The sequence below is a fragment of the Canis lupus genome, chromosome 15 (assembly GCF_011100685.1).
Source record: "Canis lupus familiaris isolate Mischka breed German Shepherd chromosome 15, alternate assembly UU_Cfam_GSD_1.0, whole genome shotgun sequence".
Taxonomy (NCBI): Eukaryota; Metazoa; Chordata; class Mammalia; order Carnivora; family Canidae; genus Canis; species Canis lupus.
The window spans coordinates 55,855,471-55,874,547 of NC_049236.1; the positions used below are offsets into that span (position 1 = coordinate 55,855,471).

At 34.2% G+C, this 19,077-nt stretch overlaps 1 protein-coding gene across 5 annotated transcripts in view; it reads left to right on the forward strand.

Moving 5' to 3' along the window:
- The window catches only part of TMEM144 (transmembrane protein 144), a 77,214-nt gene that overhangs the window by 46,078 nt on the left and 12,059 nt on the right, over positions 1-19,077 (forward strand). For 4 of the 5 annotated variants that reach the window (XR_005370935.1, XR_005370932.1, XR_005370933.1 and 1 more), the window contains exons 12-13: positions 151-358; positions 17,327-17,401. Coding sequence is in view for 1 of the 5 variants with exons in the window: in XM_038559105.1 (XP_038415033.1) it covers positions 151-234 (84 nt within the window). In the remaining 4 variants the exon portion in view is untranslated. Of the gene's footprint in view, positions 1-150; positions 1,684-17,326; positions 17,402-19,077 lie in introns of those variants that run through there. The other variant, XM_038559105.1, reaches the window with a different exon arrangement.

Sequence of the window (19,077 nt, forward strand, 5' to 3'; positions counted from 1 at the left end):
AAGAAAATCTGGATGTTTATTTGGAGGGATAGCAAAAGGCATACAGGTGGCTGGAGCAGATGGTTAGTAAGGTCCCTAGCAATTTGGACATTCTGCATGTCTGCTTCAGATTTTCTTAATTACACTTACTTTTTTTTTTTAATTATTCAGGGTCTACAAAACTACCTATTGATGATATTTGCATTTTGCATCATCTTGACTGGAGCATTATGCACGGCTTTCTCTAAAGTCTAACAATCCCAAAACCAGCAGATGGCAGGAGTGGGTAAGAGGACACCGCTGCAGGGCTTGGCCGGATTATGCTGAGAACAGAGTTCATTTTCATACAGCAAAAGGATCTCTACCCGTCTTGGACTGGGTAAATGATTTTTTTTTCACAAATGTAAGAATAAAGGAAAACTAAGTTTCAGTCAAGTATAAAAATGAAAGATTCTTCTAATGAACTGTTTATGAAGGTAAGACTTTACCAGATGGCTAAAATGTCTTCATTCTTACAGCATCACATCTGAGAGTGCTCCTTTTACCACAATGTGCACTCGGTCTTGAGCAAGCTGCAAAACACTGAGGAGCTCACATACACAGAGAATTTTTGTACATGTCCAAGTTTCCAACATATTGCCCTCATTAATGAAGAGAGGCAGAAAAATGTTGGGGAGAGACATGGGGAGTCAGATGTCTGGATCCTTTGCCAGAGAAAGTAAATGTCAGAGTTGGTAACTGGGTATTAAAAAGGCCATTTCATTTTTAGGCCAAATTTATCTTTACTTCAAATTAATATTGCCCAACTCTACATCCTCCACTCATGCTAACTCAAAATGCTTTTCTCTCCAGATAAAATCCATCTTCAGAGAACAAAAAGTTCCAGCCATTGAGAATATGTGTATAACACATATACAGACATATATAGGTACACAGTCATGAACAGACACACATATGTGTGCATGATTCCAAACTTGGGGGAAATTCTAGAGTTGCTCCAGCAAGGGTCTGGCTTATCAGAGTAAGAATTTACAGGGACCAAACACTCCTTTGTATGTAAAATTTATTATTTTTTTCTGAAATATACTTTTCTAAAATCCCTCTTTAAACTGAAAGTTTTCTTCCTGTTTTAACTAGTGGTTTCCTTTAGGTAAAAAAAAAAATAAAATAACGGCATGTTATTTTTATATATAAATTGAGAAGAGATGGAATAGCATTCTGCGTAAGTGTATGCACTCTGGCCCTAACCCAAATGGATAGAAATCTTCATCTTAATTATATGACTTCGAAGAAGTTCCTGAGCCTCCTGTATCAGATTGCTCATCCATAAAATGGACATAATGATAATGATCATGATCATGGTTATTGCAAGGTTCAAATTAATTAGAATCTGTAACATATGTTGAGTGTCTGGCACTTGGTGAACTGTATAATTTTTAGCTATTATTGTTATCTACTGTTTGAGAAAGAAAACCTGTCTATAAGTTGGAGAATATTTTGTAGGAGCTACTGCCCTCACCACCAGCCCATCCAGACACTTAAAATTCATTCCTCTATTTGAGTGCAATTTAAAAAATGATACTAGAGTCTCTATTTCATTATTGAATTTTTTGATTGTAACACCTTATAAAAACTCATTCTAATTTTAACCTGAAATACCATTATGTTGATAACTTTAAATAAATTGACACTATGCAAAAACTAGTTTTCTTAAGTATATTTTCAAATTTCATATTGATAGCATTTAATTATTCTGTAGTTGAGATTGCCAATTTATATGCAAAATTTTAAATGTGAAGTAAAGCAATTGAGGAAGAAAAATGAAAAACAAATCTTATTACCACTATACAGTCTCTGCCACCACACAATGCCTTTGGTGTTAGGAAGAGGTAAGAGTAGAGTGGGGGTGGGGGGGAATAAGCTTTTCCAAATGGTTACCATGGAAAACACATGCTATGCAGAGGTTAGTCTAAACAAATGATTACCAAATCTCCACTTTCTTTGCTCAATTTAGGAAGTTAATACCTATCTCTCTAAAAGTTTTGAGGCATTATGTTTCCTTGTCTGGTATGGTCAAATTCTTGTGTTTTCACTTTTTCTCGTTTTGCTGCCTCTAAGTACAGAGAAGGCACTACCCAATAGGGAAATGGCCACCCAGTGAGGCTGGCATCCGGATTATGGGAATGGCTTAATATCAGAATAAAAACTCTTAATTCCTTAAAATTCCTAATGAGTTTCATAGAATAGTACAGCATTTCCCTCAAGCTACCAAATCTCCATTTATTCCTATTATATTCATTTATTTTACTTAGAGTTGCTAAGTACTAGACCTATATGTATCAGTATTGGTGAGCTGGAAAACACGTTGAATTAAAAAAAGAAGTTGTAGAGCCATGTGCACAGTATGATACCATTTAGGCAAATTCTTAGGAATCAAAATAATATATATTTTTTCGATAAATGCCTATATATGCAAAAACCAGAAAAATACATATACAAAGCTCATAATAATGTTTGCCTCTAGTGAGAATAAATGAGATCAGAATGGCAACACTACGGTCAATGTGAGCTTGAACATTATCTGTAATACTCTAATTTTTATGGCAATGAATTCATATACTTGTTCTTTAATATGTGGTAAAGAATCAACAGCAGAAGAGCTCAGAACATGTGTCTAAATGTTAAAGTAATTAAATCTAGGTAAACAGAATATGGCTGAATGTTATTTTCCTCTTTATCTAATACTTTTTAATTTCAAAGCAATCATGCACACACACAAATGAAAAACACGAGATTAAGGCAAAATTGGGAAATTTTCCAACTTAAAAGTGCCACCTTCTAAAGGTAGGATTTAGAAACACTTTTCTAGTCTCCCTTACAGTAGGATGTGTCCTTCCTGATTATGTGGCCTCCAAGGTCAATTCCATTGAGATTCTGTGAGCTGCCTAATGCTTGTTTCAGAAATTTGGCCTCATTAATACAAAAAACAAAAACCCCCACAAATCTAGCCTATTTTAACCACCTTTAATGAGGTGTGATTTGCATCCAATAAAATTCTCCCACTCAGGTGGACAATGTTATGAGCAAATATGTACACTCATGTAATCACCACTACAACCTAGATACAGAACATTTCCAGCGAAATGTTCCCTTCTGCTTCCTTGTAGTTAACCCCAAACTACCAGTAATTTATTTTCTGTCATTCTAGAATGCTTTTGCCCCTTCTAAAATTTCACATAAATGGAATTATATAGTATAGACCTTTTTGTGTCTGATTTCTTTTATCTTATAGCTACTTTTAAACTATATGATCTAAAACAATTATAATTCATTATTAATTTATTAACTTAATTTATTAATTGTTTTAATAATTATTAATTTAATAATTATTTTCTTTAGTGGAAGAAACATATGTGTCTATTCAAGATAACAACTAAAGCAAAAATGATTAACATTTGGAATCATTTTCAAAAATGATTATATTTTTGTATATATATAATTTAAGCATGTGATGTGTTTTAAGACATTATCACATACTTAAATTATAAGTATATAATATTTAAGTATGTGATGTGTTATATCACATATATCAAATATATGTGTGATATATCAAATATATGTGATATATTTGAGTTATATTTAAGTATGTTATATTTAAGTATGTGATGTGTCTTGTTCCACAAAATCATGGTTTTAAATTAATTTAAAAAATTCTTAGTGACCCTCTGAGTCCATCTTCAGATTATAATGTTTTCTTTTGAGGGGGCTATAAAATATTAAGCTGCTTAAACTAGATCCCTCCATTTTCTATATTTTAAAAAAAGTGTATATTCTTGGATTTCCTTCAACTATCAAATGGATTTTAATCTCTGGGGCTGCAAAGTGTGAATTTGCATTTTTTTACAAGTAATCTTGGTAGTTCTTATCACACTTGTGCTCTAAATTTTTTAAATTTGTGACTTATATTTTGCTATTTAAAATATTTCAAAGAGCTAGGCTATGAAAAAATAAAAATTCTCTCTCCACTCCTAAAGATAGTGAAAGAAAATAAAAGAACAGGTGTCCATTTAACTTTACGAAGACTTTTGAGAGAAAAAAATGAAATGCTTAAAACCAATCTGTTTAAATGGAATTATTTGACAAAAAAACAGTGACAATATAACTGAATATCATATTATCTCTGTTTTTTTGGTCAAACCACTTAACTTCCACATGAATTATTTCTATAATTCATATCTATATGAATGTTTTCATATCTATAAGATCTGTCATGATGTCCACTTTCTCATTCCTAATATTGGTAATTTGTTTCTTCTCTTTTTATGAACATTCTAGCTAAAAGTTTATCAATTTTATTCATCTATTCTACAAACTAGCTCTAGATTTACTTGAGTTTTCCCTATTGTGTTTTTCTCTTCAATTTTATTGATTTTTCTTCTCTACTATTTGTTCTGTTTCTTGTAAGTTTTTAACTGGCTCTTATTCTCTATCCCCTTCCTCTTTTTCTAGGTCTCCAATTATACACACATCTATTCTACCTGCCCTGACCTTCCCAAATTCTTATTTCTATCTATTCAACTCAGGGAAGGCTTCTGGATTCTGTGTTCCTTCTTACTGTACTGCATGCAGCCTCCAAACTCTTATCTAGGCAGTAAAATTGAAAAATTATAGTGCTCAACTTATTTGTTTCCCCTTCTGACAGGGATCATGGTCATGTCCTGCCTGTGGCCCAGTGTTCCATACATTTTACACATTTTGCTATCTCTTTAATGTTTAAGGATTAATATGATTCCTGTTACTCCCCATCTTTGCCAGAAGTAGAAATCCTCTGATTAGCATTTTGTTACATTTTAATTTTAAGTTCTCTTTTGTCACATTTTCATGAACAGTAACATCAAAGAATAATTCAGCATTATAGTTGATTGCATATAGCTCCCCAAAAAATATATCTAGGTCCTAACTTCCAGGACCTATGAGTATGACCTTATTTGGAAATAGGGTCCTTGCAGATGCAATTAAATTATGGATCTTAAAATGTGATCATCTTGGATTTAGGAGGGACTCAAAATCCAATGACTAGTATCCTTATAAGAAAAAGGAAAGAGATATTTGATTGAAAGAGAAGAAGGCCACATGAAGATGAAGGCAGAGATTGGTGTAATGTAACTATAAGCCAAGGAACACCAAGGATTGTGGAAAGCCACTAGAAGCTAGGAAACAGGCATGGAAGGGGATTCTCCTTCAGATCCCCTAGAAGGAACCAACCTTGACAGGCTTTTAGCCACTGACTGTGAAGAAATATATTTCCATTGTTTTAAGCCATCAAGTTTGTGGTAATTTATTGTCCCACCCCTAGGAAATTAATCCAACAAACATACAAAATAAGACGCACGAATGGAACCCATAACCTTTAATACTGCCAATACTACTCAGATAAAAGTGTTGGCTCAGTTGCAAAGCAAACATAGAGTAAGAAAAATTACATGTTGTGAAGGTCTCAAAAGTAGCTTTTTGTCTTGACAATTTAGTATTTCATCTTTAGATAGTACAGGATGGGGCATACCTCTCTTCCTGTTTAAAATGAAATAGAATAAGTCAAGTGATTTTTGTTTGTTTGTTTTTAAGAAATAAATGAACCAGATGACCTGGAATGTTGTAGAAAGCATATTAGGCACACCTCTCTACAGAAAAGATTTGGCAGGAATTAGATAAAGGAGTAGGAATTTTTTTAAGTTTCTTGATACTAACAGGAAGATTCTTCTAGCAAACAAAGGACATCAGAGCTAACTCAGTTGTTTTTTAGCTACTGAAGTCCTTATTGGTAATGCATCTCGTTTTTTTTATTGAAGACAGACTCTCTCTGGACAACAGTTAAACTCCTATCTTTAATTCTCCTTTTTGGTGGCGTCTTTGTCTGATTTGGGAATTGAGGTAATGCTGGCCTCATAGAAAGAGTGTGGAAGTTTTCCTTCCATTTCTATTTTTTGAAACTGCTTCAGAAGAATTAGGTTTTAATTCTTTAAATGTTCGGTAGAATTCCCCTGGGAAGCCGTCCGGCCCTGGACTCTTGTTTGTTGGGAGGTTTTTGATTACTGTTTCAATTTCCTTGCTGGTTAGGGGTCTGTTCAGATTTTCCATTTCTTCCTATTTCAGTTTTGATAGTTTATATGTATCTAGGAATACATCCACCTCTTCCAGATTGCCCAGTTTGTCGGCATATAGTTGCTCAAAATATGTTCCTATCATTATTTGTATTTCTTTGGTGTTGATTGTTATCTCTCCACTTTCATTCACGATTTTATTTATTTGAGATCACCTCATACCAGTCAGAATGGCTAAAATGAACAAGTCAGGAAATGACAGGTGTTGGCAAAGATGTGGAGAAAACGGAACTCCTTTACACTGTTGGTAGGAATATAAATTGGTGCAGCCACTCTGCAAAACAGCATGGAAATTTTTAAAAAAGGTGAAAATAGAGCTACCCTGCAACCCAGCAATTGCACTATTGGGTATTTATCCTAAAGATACAAATGTTGTGATCCAAAGGGGCACTTGCACCCCAATGTTTACAGCAGCAATGTCCACAATAGCCAAACTACGGAAAAAGCCCAGATGTCCATCAACAGATGAATGGATAAAGATGATGTGGGATATGTATATACAATGGAATATTACTCAACCATCAAAAACAATGAAGTCTTTCCATTTGCAATGACGTGGATGGAACTAGAGGATAGTGTGCTAAGTGAAATAAGTCAATCAGAGAAAGACAATTATTGCATGAACTCATTCATACTATGTAATTTAAGAAACAGAGGATCATAGGGGAAGAGAGAAAAAAATAAAACAAGATGAAATCAGAGAGGGAAGCAAACCATAAGGAGAGATTCTTATAGGAAACAAACTGAGGGTCATTGGAGGGGAAGTTGGGTGGGGGCATTGGATAACTGGATGATGAAGCAGAAAAATTACATATTGTGAAAGTCTAAAATGTAATGAGCACTGGGTTTATATAAGACTGATGAATCACTGATCTCTAACTCTGAAACCAATAATATGTTGTATGTTAATCAATTGAATTTAAATAAAATTTTAAAAGAAAAAAATAATTTTACCTTTTGCCTGAAAAAATAAAACCTTTAGAAAAAAATAAATAAAATAAAATAAATAAAATAAAATAAAATAAATAATAAAATAAAAGCTTTAGGGATGCCTGGCTGGCTCAGTTGGTAGAATATGTGACTCTTCATTTTAGGGTTGTAAGTTCTAGCCTCATGCTAGGTGTGGAGATTACTTTAAAAAATAAAATCTTTAAAAAATAAAACAAAGTCTAATAAACAAAAATTGGCCTTTCATAGTAAATATAAACAGAGAATAGAAGGAACTTCCTCAATAAAGTAAAGGCTATATATGAAAAACCCACAGCTAACATCATACTCAACGGTGAGACTGAAAGCTTTCCTCTTAAGATCATGAACAAGATAAAATGCCCCCTTTTCCCAGCTATTCAGTATAGTACTGGAAGTAGTAGAGCAATTAAGAAATACAAAGAATTAAAGGGCACTCAGATTATAAAGGAAGAAGTAAAATGATTTCCGTTTGCAGATTTGACCTTTTAAGTAGAAAATCCTAAAGGTTCCAACAACAAAACAAAACAAAGCCTGTTAGAGCTTATAAACTAACTCAGTAAAGTTGCAGGATACGAAATCAACACATAAAATTGGTTGTATTTTTTTAAATGAGACTTTTAATAAGAAACTTTTAATATATTTTTTTAAGTAAGTCCCACACCCAACTTGGGGCTTGAACTCACGACCTTGAGATCGAGTCACATGCTCTACCAACTGAGCCAGCCAAACACTCCAAAACTTTTAAGTTCCTCATACTTCTATAATGTTTGAAAATACAAAAGCAAGCATATATTGAAATGAAAAAGATAACAGCAACAACAAATATTTTTTCTAGTTTCTTTTAATGTTCATACCTGCAAAGCTTTTTCTTCCTCACTTGTCAATTCCTGTGAATGACAGTAGTGCTGTGCGTGACGCCCATTGATTCTGTAATTGACCCAGTTCCCAGATTTTTTCTGACAATATCTGTATTAGGGTTCAGTACAAAGTATTAAGACAATCAATCAACCAATCAATTCCTATCTTTCTAAGCATCCTGAGGAAAAATAAAATTGAACAGAGAATTTTAACATGTGTGCTATGACTTACTTGTCACTTGTTTACACTGATGTTAGAGTAACCTTTATATAAATAATTGGCTCACAGATTTTGGAGGTTGAGAAATCTCAAAATCTGCAGTTAGCAATCTGGAGTCCTGGGATAGCTCATGATATAGTCTGAGTCAAAAATCTGAGAAGGAGAAGCATTGATGGTGTAAATTCCTGAGTTTGAAGGCCTGGGAACCAGGAGAGCCAATGCTCCAAGTTCTCCTCTGAGTCCAATCCTCCAAGGCAGGAGAAAACCAACATTCCAGCTCAAAGATGTCAGGCTGACAGTGAATTCCCTCTTACTCAGCCTTTAATGAATTGGATGAGGCCTCTGACATGGGTGAGGGCAATTGGTTTTAGTCAATCCACCAATTCAGATATTAATCAGTTCCCGAAACACTCTCACACACACACCAGGAATAATGTTTAACCAAGTATCTGGACACCCTGTGGCCCAGTCAAGTTGACACATAAAATTAACCATCACACGTAGGTAAACCATTTTGCAGTAGTTAGCTCTTCAACCATAAAAAGAATTTGAGTTTAAACTCCTAAATACGCTGCTTGGTATTACTAGTCTGTGGTGATTGCTTTATTTATTTATTTATTTATTTTTATTTATGATAGTCACACACAGAGAGAGAGAGAGGCAGAGACACAGGCAGAGGGAGAAGCAGGCTCCATGCACCGGGAGCCCGACGTGGGATTTGATCCAGGGTCTCCAGGATCGCGCCCTGGGCCAAAGGCAGGCGCCAAACCGCTGCGCCACCCAGGGATCCCTGGTGATTGCTTTAGAACATGTCTGAGACTATAGTAAAAACACTTTTTTATAAACACACAAAAGAACATGGAATTCTTGGGAAGTTTTCCTCTGGCTCATACCTGGGTTTTACTCATTTATATTGAAGTCAAAATAAGCTCTAGTCAAATCAAAGGTGTTGGGGGAGGTGGGCGGTAAGGAGCCTACTAAAATATATTGTTAGAACTTTTTTAAAAAATCATGCACAGTCTAAAGAAGGAAGCTCAATATATTCTCTCCACATACATAATGTATCTCTCAATTGAAACACAACATATAACTCTTGAAAGACAAATAAATCAAATTGTCATTTACTTGACTGGGCCCAGCACTATGAGATTAGTGGTCAGTCCATTCATGATAAATTTTAAAAATACATAAAATGTTTTATTATTGATAAAATTCCATAAATTTGAGGGTAAGAAACATGTTAAGACTGTGTTCAAAAACAATATATTTGGCTCAAAATATTATATAGTAAGACAAAGAGGTTTGGGGGAAATTTGAGGATTAGTCTCATTAAGTCAATTTATGAAATTTGCATGTTGAAAGAACATGGATAAGAAGAGTTGAAGAGGAGCACCTGGGTGGCTCAGTGGTTGAGCATCTGCCTTTGGCTCAGGTCATGATCCCCAGGTCCTGGGATCAAGTCTCAAGTCAGGTTCCCCCAAAGGGAGCCTGCTTCTCCCTCTGCCTATGTCCCTGCCTCTCTCTGTGTATCAGTCATGAATAAACAAAATCTCTAAAAAAAAAAAAAAAAAAAAAAAAGGTGAAGAGACAGTAATAGCCCAACAAATAGAAAAATTATACTTGAATATGATATTTACTTTATTGAAGCACAATTTATGTACAACAAATGCTCACTCTGATGAATTTTTACAAAGTTAAACATTTGACCTGCCATCACACAAATCAAGTTATAAAGTCTTGCTTCTACCTAGACCCAAGAAATTTCCCTCATGACTCTTTGCAGTCAATTCCCAGGCCTCTAACTTCTACCCACCCCACACCCCGCACACACTCTTCTAGGTGACCACTGTGCCTCCATCATTATAAATTTTGCTCATATATAATGGAATCATGCAATGGATATAATGGACCCATACAATATGTTTCCCTGGTGTTTGCTTATTTTCTCTCTGCATCATGTTTTTGAGACTCAAATGTTTTGTTATATGTATCAACAGTTTGTCTCATTAATGAGTAGTGTTCCATTGCGTTTTATGAATACGCCACAATTTGTTTATCATTCTTCTGTTCAGAGACTACGAACACTCCTGCACTAGACTTTCTGTGGAGATATGCATGCATTTCTTTCTCAGGCATATACTGAGGAGATGAACTGGTAAGTAAATGTTGAGAAAAGTGGTCCTAATATCCAGGACCTGGCCCAGTACTCTCAGTTAGGCCTTGGGGTTCTGTTGAACGAAACAACTTCACAGAACCTCAACATCCCACAAGGCCACCTTGTGACCAAGAAAGATCAAAAGAAAAACCCACAACCATATCCGAGCCCAGACAAAACATAAATATCATCTGAGCCACAAAATATCCCATCTGGCTGAGATGAGTGACTGACTGCTTTACCAGTGACAGCTTTGGCCTCTCTCTAGTCTTCCCTCCTCCTAGATAAGATTTATAAAGACACCCAGTCATAGAATTACTCACTTTCTGACAACATCCAATCCAGAGCAAAGCCCCATTTCCTTAAGCCCTCTCCAAAACCACCTAATGGAGCGTCAATCCTAAAGTGTCTAACACCCTATAATTACCAATATACACAAAATAGGGGGAAATGGAAGATGTTAGAAACACCACAGAGATGTTAAAGACATCAAATGAGCAAAATACCAAGTGTGGGAAACCGTATGGGACAAATGATTTGATTCCTTCAACAAATACGTGTGTGGGTGTGTGTGTGTGTGTGTGTGTGTGTGTGTGTGTGTGTGTGTACATATGTATTTCTATACATCTATATAATATGTATTTAGCTGCTCATATATACACGTGCCTGGCTCATATATACACGTGCGTGGAGGTGTATATTGAGAGAAAGAGAGAAAGGTCTATAGATTTAAAATAACTTCATAGACATGTGAACCAACCAAAAGCAACATCAGGACCTTATTTCAATCCTTATTTCAATAATAAAGCGATTGGAAAACTAAGTTATCTTGAAGTATGTTTAGGTTGGATAATGGTATTTGGGTTGCTTTTTAGAAGTGTCCTCTTTTTTTAGAAATTCCAACTGAATTACTTATGGATGAAATCAAATGAGGCCTGGGATTTGTTACAGAATGATATAGGAGTGGGGTTAAGTGGGTGGGGCTTTTAATAACAAAGTTGGACATTCGTTCATAGTTGCAGAAAGTGGTTGATGGGTACTTGGAGATGCGTTATGTTATCATTTACACGTTCGTGTATGTTTTAAATTTTCTCTAATAAAAATTTAAAAACACTTTTAAGTTAATATGTAGTAAACAAAAAATAGCCTGTCATTTACTTCATTTGTCTTTCTTTTATTACTTGTTTTAACATTTTTCTGTTGAAGTTTTCTCTTTAATGAATTGACATTTTGTACCATAATCCTTTGATCTATTAGAATATTAATGTTTACTTCTGGGTTTGCATGTATTCCTTTTTTTAAAAAATGCTCCTCTTTCTATTTTACCATCTGTCCATCTCCTCAATAGGAGTTTTTATTTCAGCTTAAGTGCACTTTGGGTCATTTCTTTGAAACAATGCATGTCTTCATCTTCTACTCTACAGTCTAACTTTCCTTAAGTCCTTCTTGTCTCTCCGCAAAGCCAGAAGTATCTTAATCTCAAGATCCATTTCTGATTTACCTTTGTAGTTTACCCTCACTGTATTGTAGCCAACATAATAATTTTTAAAAAATAGGTACACAATGCATGTTTATTGAATGAATTAAACTAAGCTAACTCCTAAAGGCCTCGTTTGGTGCTAAAATATCTCCTATCACATATTTAGGTTTTATATTAAAAGAAGTTTATTTGAGAAAAATTAAGGTATTAAAATTCAAGACCATTTATAATTTCACTATGTAACTGTCTTTTAATAAGAGCTCACATCCAATTAATATAGTAGATTAAAACTTACAAAGTTTAACAGGAAATCATTTGAAATCCTCTAATTATCAGAAAGAATGAAAGCAAAACAGTTTCTGTCATCTTTCTTAGTTACAAGAATGTCTTATGACTAGAATAAAAATAGAAGTCAAATAAAATTATACATTTTGGAGGCTGTTTTGGGGGGATTTTTTTGAGGTTCAAGGAATACATTAGTAAAAAATTTTGTTGGCTTCCATATGAAATTATTCAAGCTGATATTAAAACTAAACAGCCAAGAAAATGTGGGCTTTAATTTTCTCTAGATAGAAAAATTAATATTCCAAATAATCTTGGAGTTAAAAATCTTATATTTCTTAAAGCTGTAATGAATTATACAACCTTTTTTGGGTTTTGTTTTTGTTTTTGTTTTTGTTTTTTCTTGCTTAAGGATCAATACCCTAAGATATGTCTAACGTTCACATAGAGTAACCAAAAAGCACTGTGTTTGGTTGCTGGGTTAAGATTCTATATCCTGATATTCTCTGACAATCATATATGTGTTTGTGTTCCTAAAACTTTCATTTTAATGTGCATGATAAAATAAGGCATTAAATAAGTCATAGTCTACTTCTCTCAAATGAAGTAGCCTAAGAAATCCAGGAAAATATTCTTTTCTGTTATTTCTATATAAATTGTAACACACACCAATACCTTAGTCCAAAGTATATAAGTGGTGTCATCCAACACAACCTCTACTTCTAGCTCCTGCATCACAGTTAAAGTTTGGAACAATGATGACCTCTCCAAAGAGAAGCCATGTATAATAAGGAGAAATGTTGTAGTCAAGTGAGTTGATTAAAAGGAATTATTCACTCAAAGTAAAGCATCTGGTTGCCTCACCTTTAGTTATTAATGTGTATTAAATAATTATCATTTAATTCATCTGTAAAAATACATTTTCAAGTTTGACCACCAGAGGCCAGTGCAGGTTTAATCGTAATAGTCTTTATGTTTAAAAAAAAAAAAAAAAGTAAACTTTTTTCTTTTTTTCTTTTTTTTTTTTAATTTGGGCTTCCTTTCTCTCCTCCCCAACTTCTGCTTCTCTCTTCTGAAATGACTGTACTTCGCCATTTATGGATTTTTTAAATCTGGACTAAGAAGACTATTTTCTACCTTACACTCCACACATCTCAGTTGAATTCTTGGTGTGGTAATCTGTTTTGCAGTCTTGGGTTTTTATTACTTTTTGACTTTATTATTTAGTCTTTATCATTTAATTTCCTAGAAGTGGAACACATCACAAAATAAATCCATTTTTAGAGTTATGTAAACAGAAGAGCGTGTTGCCTGAGAATACTAAGGGCATAGGACAATTCTCAAAGCCGGTGCTCCTAGCAGTGGTGAATGTGGTTGAAAAAATACTGAGCTAGAAGCCACATTATTCTCTGACCTAATGACAGAGACATCATTACTAAATCATTAGGCTGAACGGCTTCAGTTTTCTCTAAGATGCTCTAATAATTCTTCTTCAGCTTCATTAGACATTTTAGGTCACAAAGACCTGGGACTATTTGCCCTGCTATTTTTGAAGACCTTTTTGCAACCCAGAGGCGGAAATGTTTTCCCAATAGGCTATTAAGTAATCATTTTCTGTAATTGGATGGATTCTGAATATGGATTCCTATGGCTTCTTACCATCACTGGGTGGACTGGCTAAAGGAAGGTGTGTCCTCAGTTCCTGTTTCCTGGGTAAAGAATGATGTTTTACTAAGGTAAATGTCTGATGAAAGGTCGGGTACCCAACAATCCTCTTTTTCCCAGCTCTGAAATGCTTCATGGAAAATTACCAAGAAGCAAATTCCATGAAGATAGGAAAGTTGGACATGTCTAAAATACTCAAATCAGAAGCTGAGATACTTTCCAGAACCTTCTTCATTTCTCATTTACACAACAAAAGTCCTTTCAAACCCTGTCTCTTCACTTTTATCATCTTGATCAGGATACTTCTTATTGAGGACCTCAGGTCTGAAATTCAAAATCACTTATATGTGTTGTCCTGGTAATAAAACCATAAACTTTAATACAGGAATGTGACAGATTTCTTAAATAAGTGGCAGGAAAATATATAAAAAATCTAAATCTCACAATATATATTCCAATAGATTTTTGTGCATTTTATGTGGGGGGTGGGGGAGCAACTGGAAGGAAGGCAATTTGGAATTGAACGCTTTCATGTAGGAAGGATTTTCTGCAAAAACCAGGCTCTTTCTACATGCTGCGCTATTTTATGTAAATGTGGATCTCTTTTCTGTGGGTGTTGCAAAAATTCAAAATGCCTAATTATTTCTTAACTTCAATGCTTTGTGGGATTGACTTATCCTCCTGAAAAGATGTTCCAAAATCATAAATCAAAGGAAGAAAAACGTAATTCCTCTGAGTTTTTGTGTGGTTTTACTGAGTTCTGCATCCCCAGCTGTTTGACTTACTATTGATTCAGGCAAACTTTTCAGAAAAATCTCTCAGAATCCAACAGGGCTTTTCTTATGACCCATTCTTATGCAGTTTATTTGTGGGAGAAAGAAAGAAGGGAAAGAGGGAGAGAAGCGCATCAACATAAATTGTTATTCATATTGGTTGGACTTTACCCTAAAAGAAAGTTCTTTATAGAACAAGAATTTGTTGTTTCTTCACAGAATTTATGATGCCCATCTACATTCTCACTAAAATGGACATAGATTTTGTTTAAATTGGTTTCCCAATAAAACAAGTTTATTTTAAAGCAATGAAAAAACAAAAGTATATTGTTTTTTTAATTTGTTATTTAAAAAGTAAATAAAATGCTACCAGTAATATCTTTGCATGTATATTTTGTGCGTTTCTGTGTATATGTTTATGAGGCTTATTTCTAGTAGAATTAATTATTGTATCACAAGATAGATACACATTTTAAATTTTGATAGATATTGCCACAATACTCTACGGAAGTTGTAACTGTATTTTAACCCTGTTAACACATTTCTCTCTACACTGCCAAAATGATTTTTATCAGTTTCTTAATTATTAACCAATGTGATTTGATTAAAAACGGCATCTAAACATCTAGGATGTGTAGGTGTATATTAGTTTGTGAGCTGAATTGATCAATTCTTTCTACGTATATCGACTCCTTATATTGCCTTTCTTGTGACCTTTCTTCATATTTATATCTCTTGACAATTTTTTCTAGGAAATCTGGGGATTTAAAAGGATAACTTGTAGGATCCTTTTGTTATGTTAAGGAAATTAATCTGTTCGCCTGTGGTATATGTTTTTTGGTAAATACTTTTCCTAGTTTATTTTTTATTTTGGTTTTGTTGATGATTACCACCCATACATTTAATTCTTACAAGGTAAAACGTATCAAGTGTTCCCATTTAACAGATTTTGGTCACACTCCCAAAATAATTCTTTTAAATCTCTATGATTTTTTTTCTAACACTTTTATTATCATGTCTTATTTTTAAAATGTTAAATCATATGGAGTTAATTTTAGAGCAAGGGGTGAAGATTTACCTATACTATTTTCCCCAAAACCTCATAACTTTTTTCAGCACTATTTGTTGAATAATTCTACTTTTCTTCAAAGTTCTGTAATGTTTTTATGTATGCCAAATTCCTATAGGCACTTGAGTCAATCTCTGAATCTTGTAATCATTTTCTGTGCTAGGATCAAAGAGTTGTACTTACTGTCTTAATAATATGGCTTAAAGTTGTTAAGCTTACTCACTGTTATTCCTCTTCCATTTCAGGTTATTTCTGGTTATTCTTATATGTTTACATTTCAAGATAAATTTAGAATAACCCTATCATGTTCCAATCAAACAAACACAGCAGCAACAATACATCTGTTGGGTTTTTTCATTTTGTTTTGTTTTGTTTTAGAAGGAGGAAGGGCAGAAGGAGAGAGAATCTAAAAGTCTCCACACTGAGCATGGAGCCAGACGTGGGATCCATCTCACAACGCTGAGATCATGACCTGAGCCAAAATCAAGAGTCAGTCATTTAACCAACCACCCAGGGGCCCCCATCTGTTGGCATTTTGATTGAATAGCATCTAAATCTATAAATTTAATTCAGGGACAATTGACATCTTTCAAATTTTTTAGTACTTTGATTGTGTTGCTGCATGGTTTTTATTTTATTATTATTGGTTTAAAATACCAGTTCTTGAAGAAAAAATAGCTCTTAGTTTTATTTATCAATTCTGTTATTTACCTTTTATATTTCTGTTTTAATCATTTTAATCCTCTGTATTGGGACACCTGGGTGGCTCAGCGGTTGAAAGTCTGCCTTCAGCCCAGGGCGTGATCCTGGAGTCCGGGATGGAGTCCCCACAAGGGTCTCCCTACATGGAGCCTGCTTCTCCCTCTGCCTGTGTCTCTGCCTCTCTCTCTCTCTCTCTCTCTCTGTGTCTCTCATGAGTAAATAAATAAAATCTCTTTTTTTAAATCCTCTGTATTTTAATCTGAGTCACATGTTTAATTCAATATTTTATTCTATCTCATAGTAAAGTATAAGTATTTATATATATTAAGTTTTCTATAAATATAGCTATAAATATAGACAAGTCACCTAAATTTCAATACACAGTTTTTATCTTCATTTTCTAGACATTCTGCACTATTGGTTAAAATATTCTGTTTTGCACAAGAATAATTAAGATAGCATTTTAACATTTCCATGTAGTTATGGGCAAAATCACTTTCAGAATTTTTTAGGGCTTCAAAGACTTACTCAGTTAAGCACCTGAGTCTTGACTTTTCGGCACAGGTCATGAGATCAGACCCAGTGAAGTCGAGCCCTGGATCTGGCTCTGTGCTTAGGGGGGAGTCTGCTTGAGATTTTCTCTCTCTCTCTCTCTCTCTCTCTCTCTCCAAAATAAATAAATACATCTTTAAAATTTCCAGGTGGTTAAAGTTTTTGAATTTTTATCTTTATCATTTTTATTATTCACAAAATTAATGTAATCCATATTCTTTTTATTTATTAAAACTTATTGAAGCAGTTTTTGTGCACTAAGATAGGGTCAATTTCTATAAATATTTCATGGAAGCTTAAAAATAAGATATCCTAACTATTCTCAGGTGTTTAGATTCTGCATATACAAGTCAAATCAGCATTATTTATTGTCTTTTTCACATCCTTTAAGCCAAATATTTATTTTTAAAATTTAATCTGTCAGTTAATGTTTCTATTCATTTCCTTTTCTATTTCTTGTAGGTTTGCTTCTTGAATTCTGATGTTATACTACTTAGTTCAGAAAAATTTATTCCAGTTAGATCTTCATTACAGAAGGTAAAATTTATCTTTATAAAGCTCCACTGTGCCTTTTAAATGTATTTTTTTGACTTTAGCTGAGTTGCTTATGAGCAGCATATAGATGAGTTTTGCTTTTTGATCCATTGAGTCTTTTAATCTAACCAATGAGTTTATCCTATGTATAGTTATTCTTATAAACCCTGCTTAGTTTCACTTCTTCCATCTTATTTTGCTACCTTTTCATTTTTCATAACTTCCCTCTTCCCATCTTTTTCTGTACAATCTGTATTTTCTGGCCCTCTGTTTAATTATAAAGTGTATGGGCCCCTCTTCACCTTTCTGGTGTGGTGTAGTGTCTCTAAAAGTGTGAACCAGAGACCAAGAGAGTCACCTTGGTTCTTGTCACACAGGCAGATCCCAGGCCTACTGAATCCAGAATCTGAGAGGTAGAAAAGGTATAGACTTGCTCTTCACAAGCTTGCCAGGGTTTTTTCAAGGAATAGACTTGCTCTTCACAAGCTTGCCAGGGCTTTTTCAAATTCTACCAAGTCTTATTTAATAAAGCGTCAAACATAGGGAAATTTGTGCAACAAACCCAGATTTGAAAATCTGAAAGAATAGTAATAGAAACACCTGTACACCCCTAACCTAACTCTAATAATTGTTAGCATATTGCTTCCTTTACTTGCTCTCTCTCTCTCTTCCTGTCTCTCTCTCCTCCCTCCCTAGAGTTCCTGAAGGTAAATTCCACCCATGAAACAAATCCTGCCACGTTATTTTAATGACCCCTGCCTTTATGGTTGAAGACTAGAATATTGTGCTTCATGATCACAATATTATTAACACATGATCACAATATTATTAACACAGCCAAAAAGCTTAACATTGATCCAGAAATATTATCTAATATGACATCTGTGGTTGATACATTAAGGGCCATTGTGAACCTCTAAGACGCCAACCAAAGACCCACTGCAAGCAGAGACTAGATACCCAAATGCTAACTAACTAGGGCCTGTCTTTATGGAAGGTCACTGGTGCCACCAAGAAAGCTGGTCCAGTTCTCTCTTTTTTTTTAAGATTTTTATTTATTTATTCCTGAAAGACAAGGGCCTATGAAGAGAGGATTCCAGCCACCCTGTGGTTCCCTCCAGCTGCATGGGCAGTGCTAACATTATCAACAGAAGAGAATACACAGAACCCTGAGAAACAATAAGTAATTATTTAAACCATTGAATTTGAATTTGTTGCACAGCAATAGCTACTTGACACTTAGTCTATATTTAAATTACCCTGATTTTTTTAAATAATGTCCTTTATAGCTTCCTATCACTTTTTTGATCCAAGTCCATTCAAGACTTACACATTGAATTTAGTTACCATGTTTCTTTACAGCCTTTCTATTTATACCTGTCCTAGCTGTTTTTATCTTTAATGATACTGACTTTTTTATTGAAGAATCTAGGCCTGTTGTCTTATAAAATAGCCTATAATCTTGATTTGTCAGATCATTTCCTTGTGAATAGCTTCAATTTAGATATTTTTATCTGTATACAATAGTTAATACGGTATATGTATCATATCAAGAGAGATGCTGAGTTTGATGATTTGATTAGGTGTTTCCTACCAGATTGAAATATTATTAAGAAATACTTTGAGGCTTTGTTAATATCCTGTTCCCCAACTAACCTTCCCCTATTGGCTACCACATC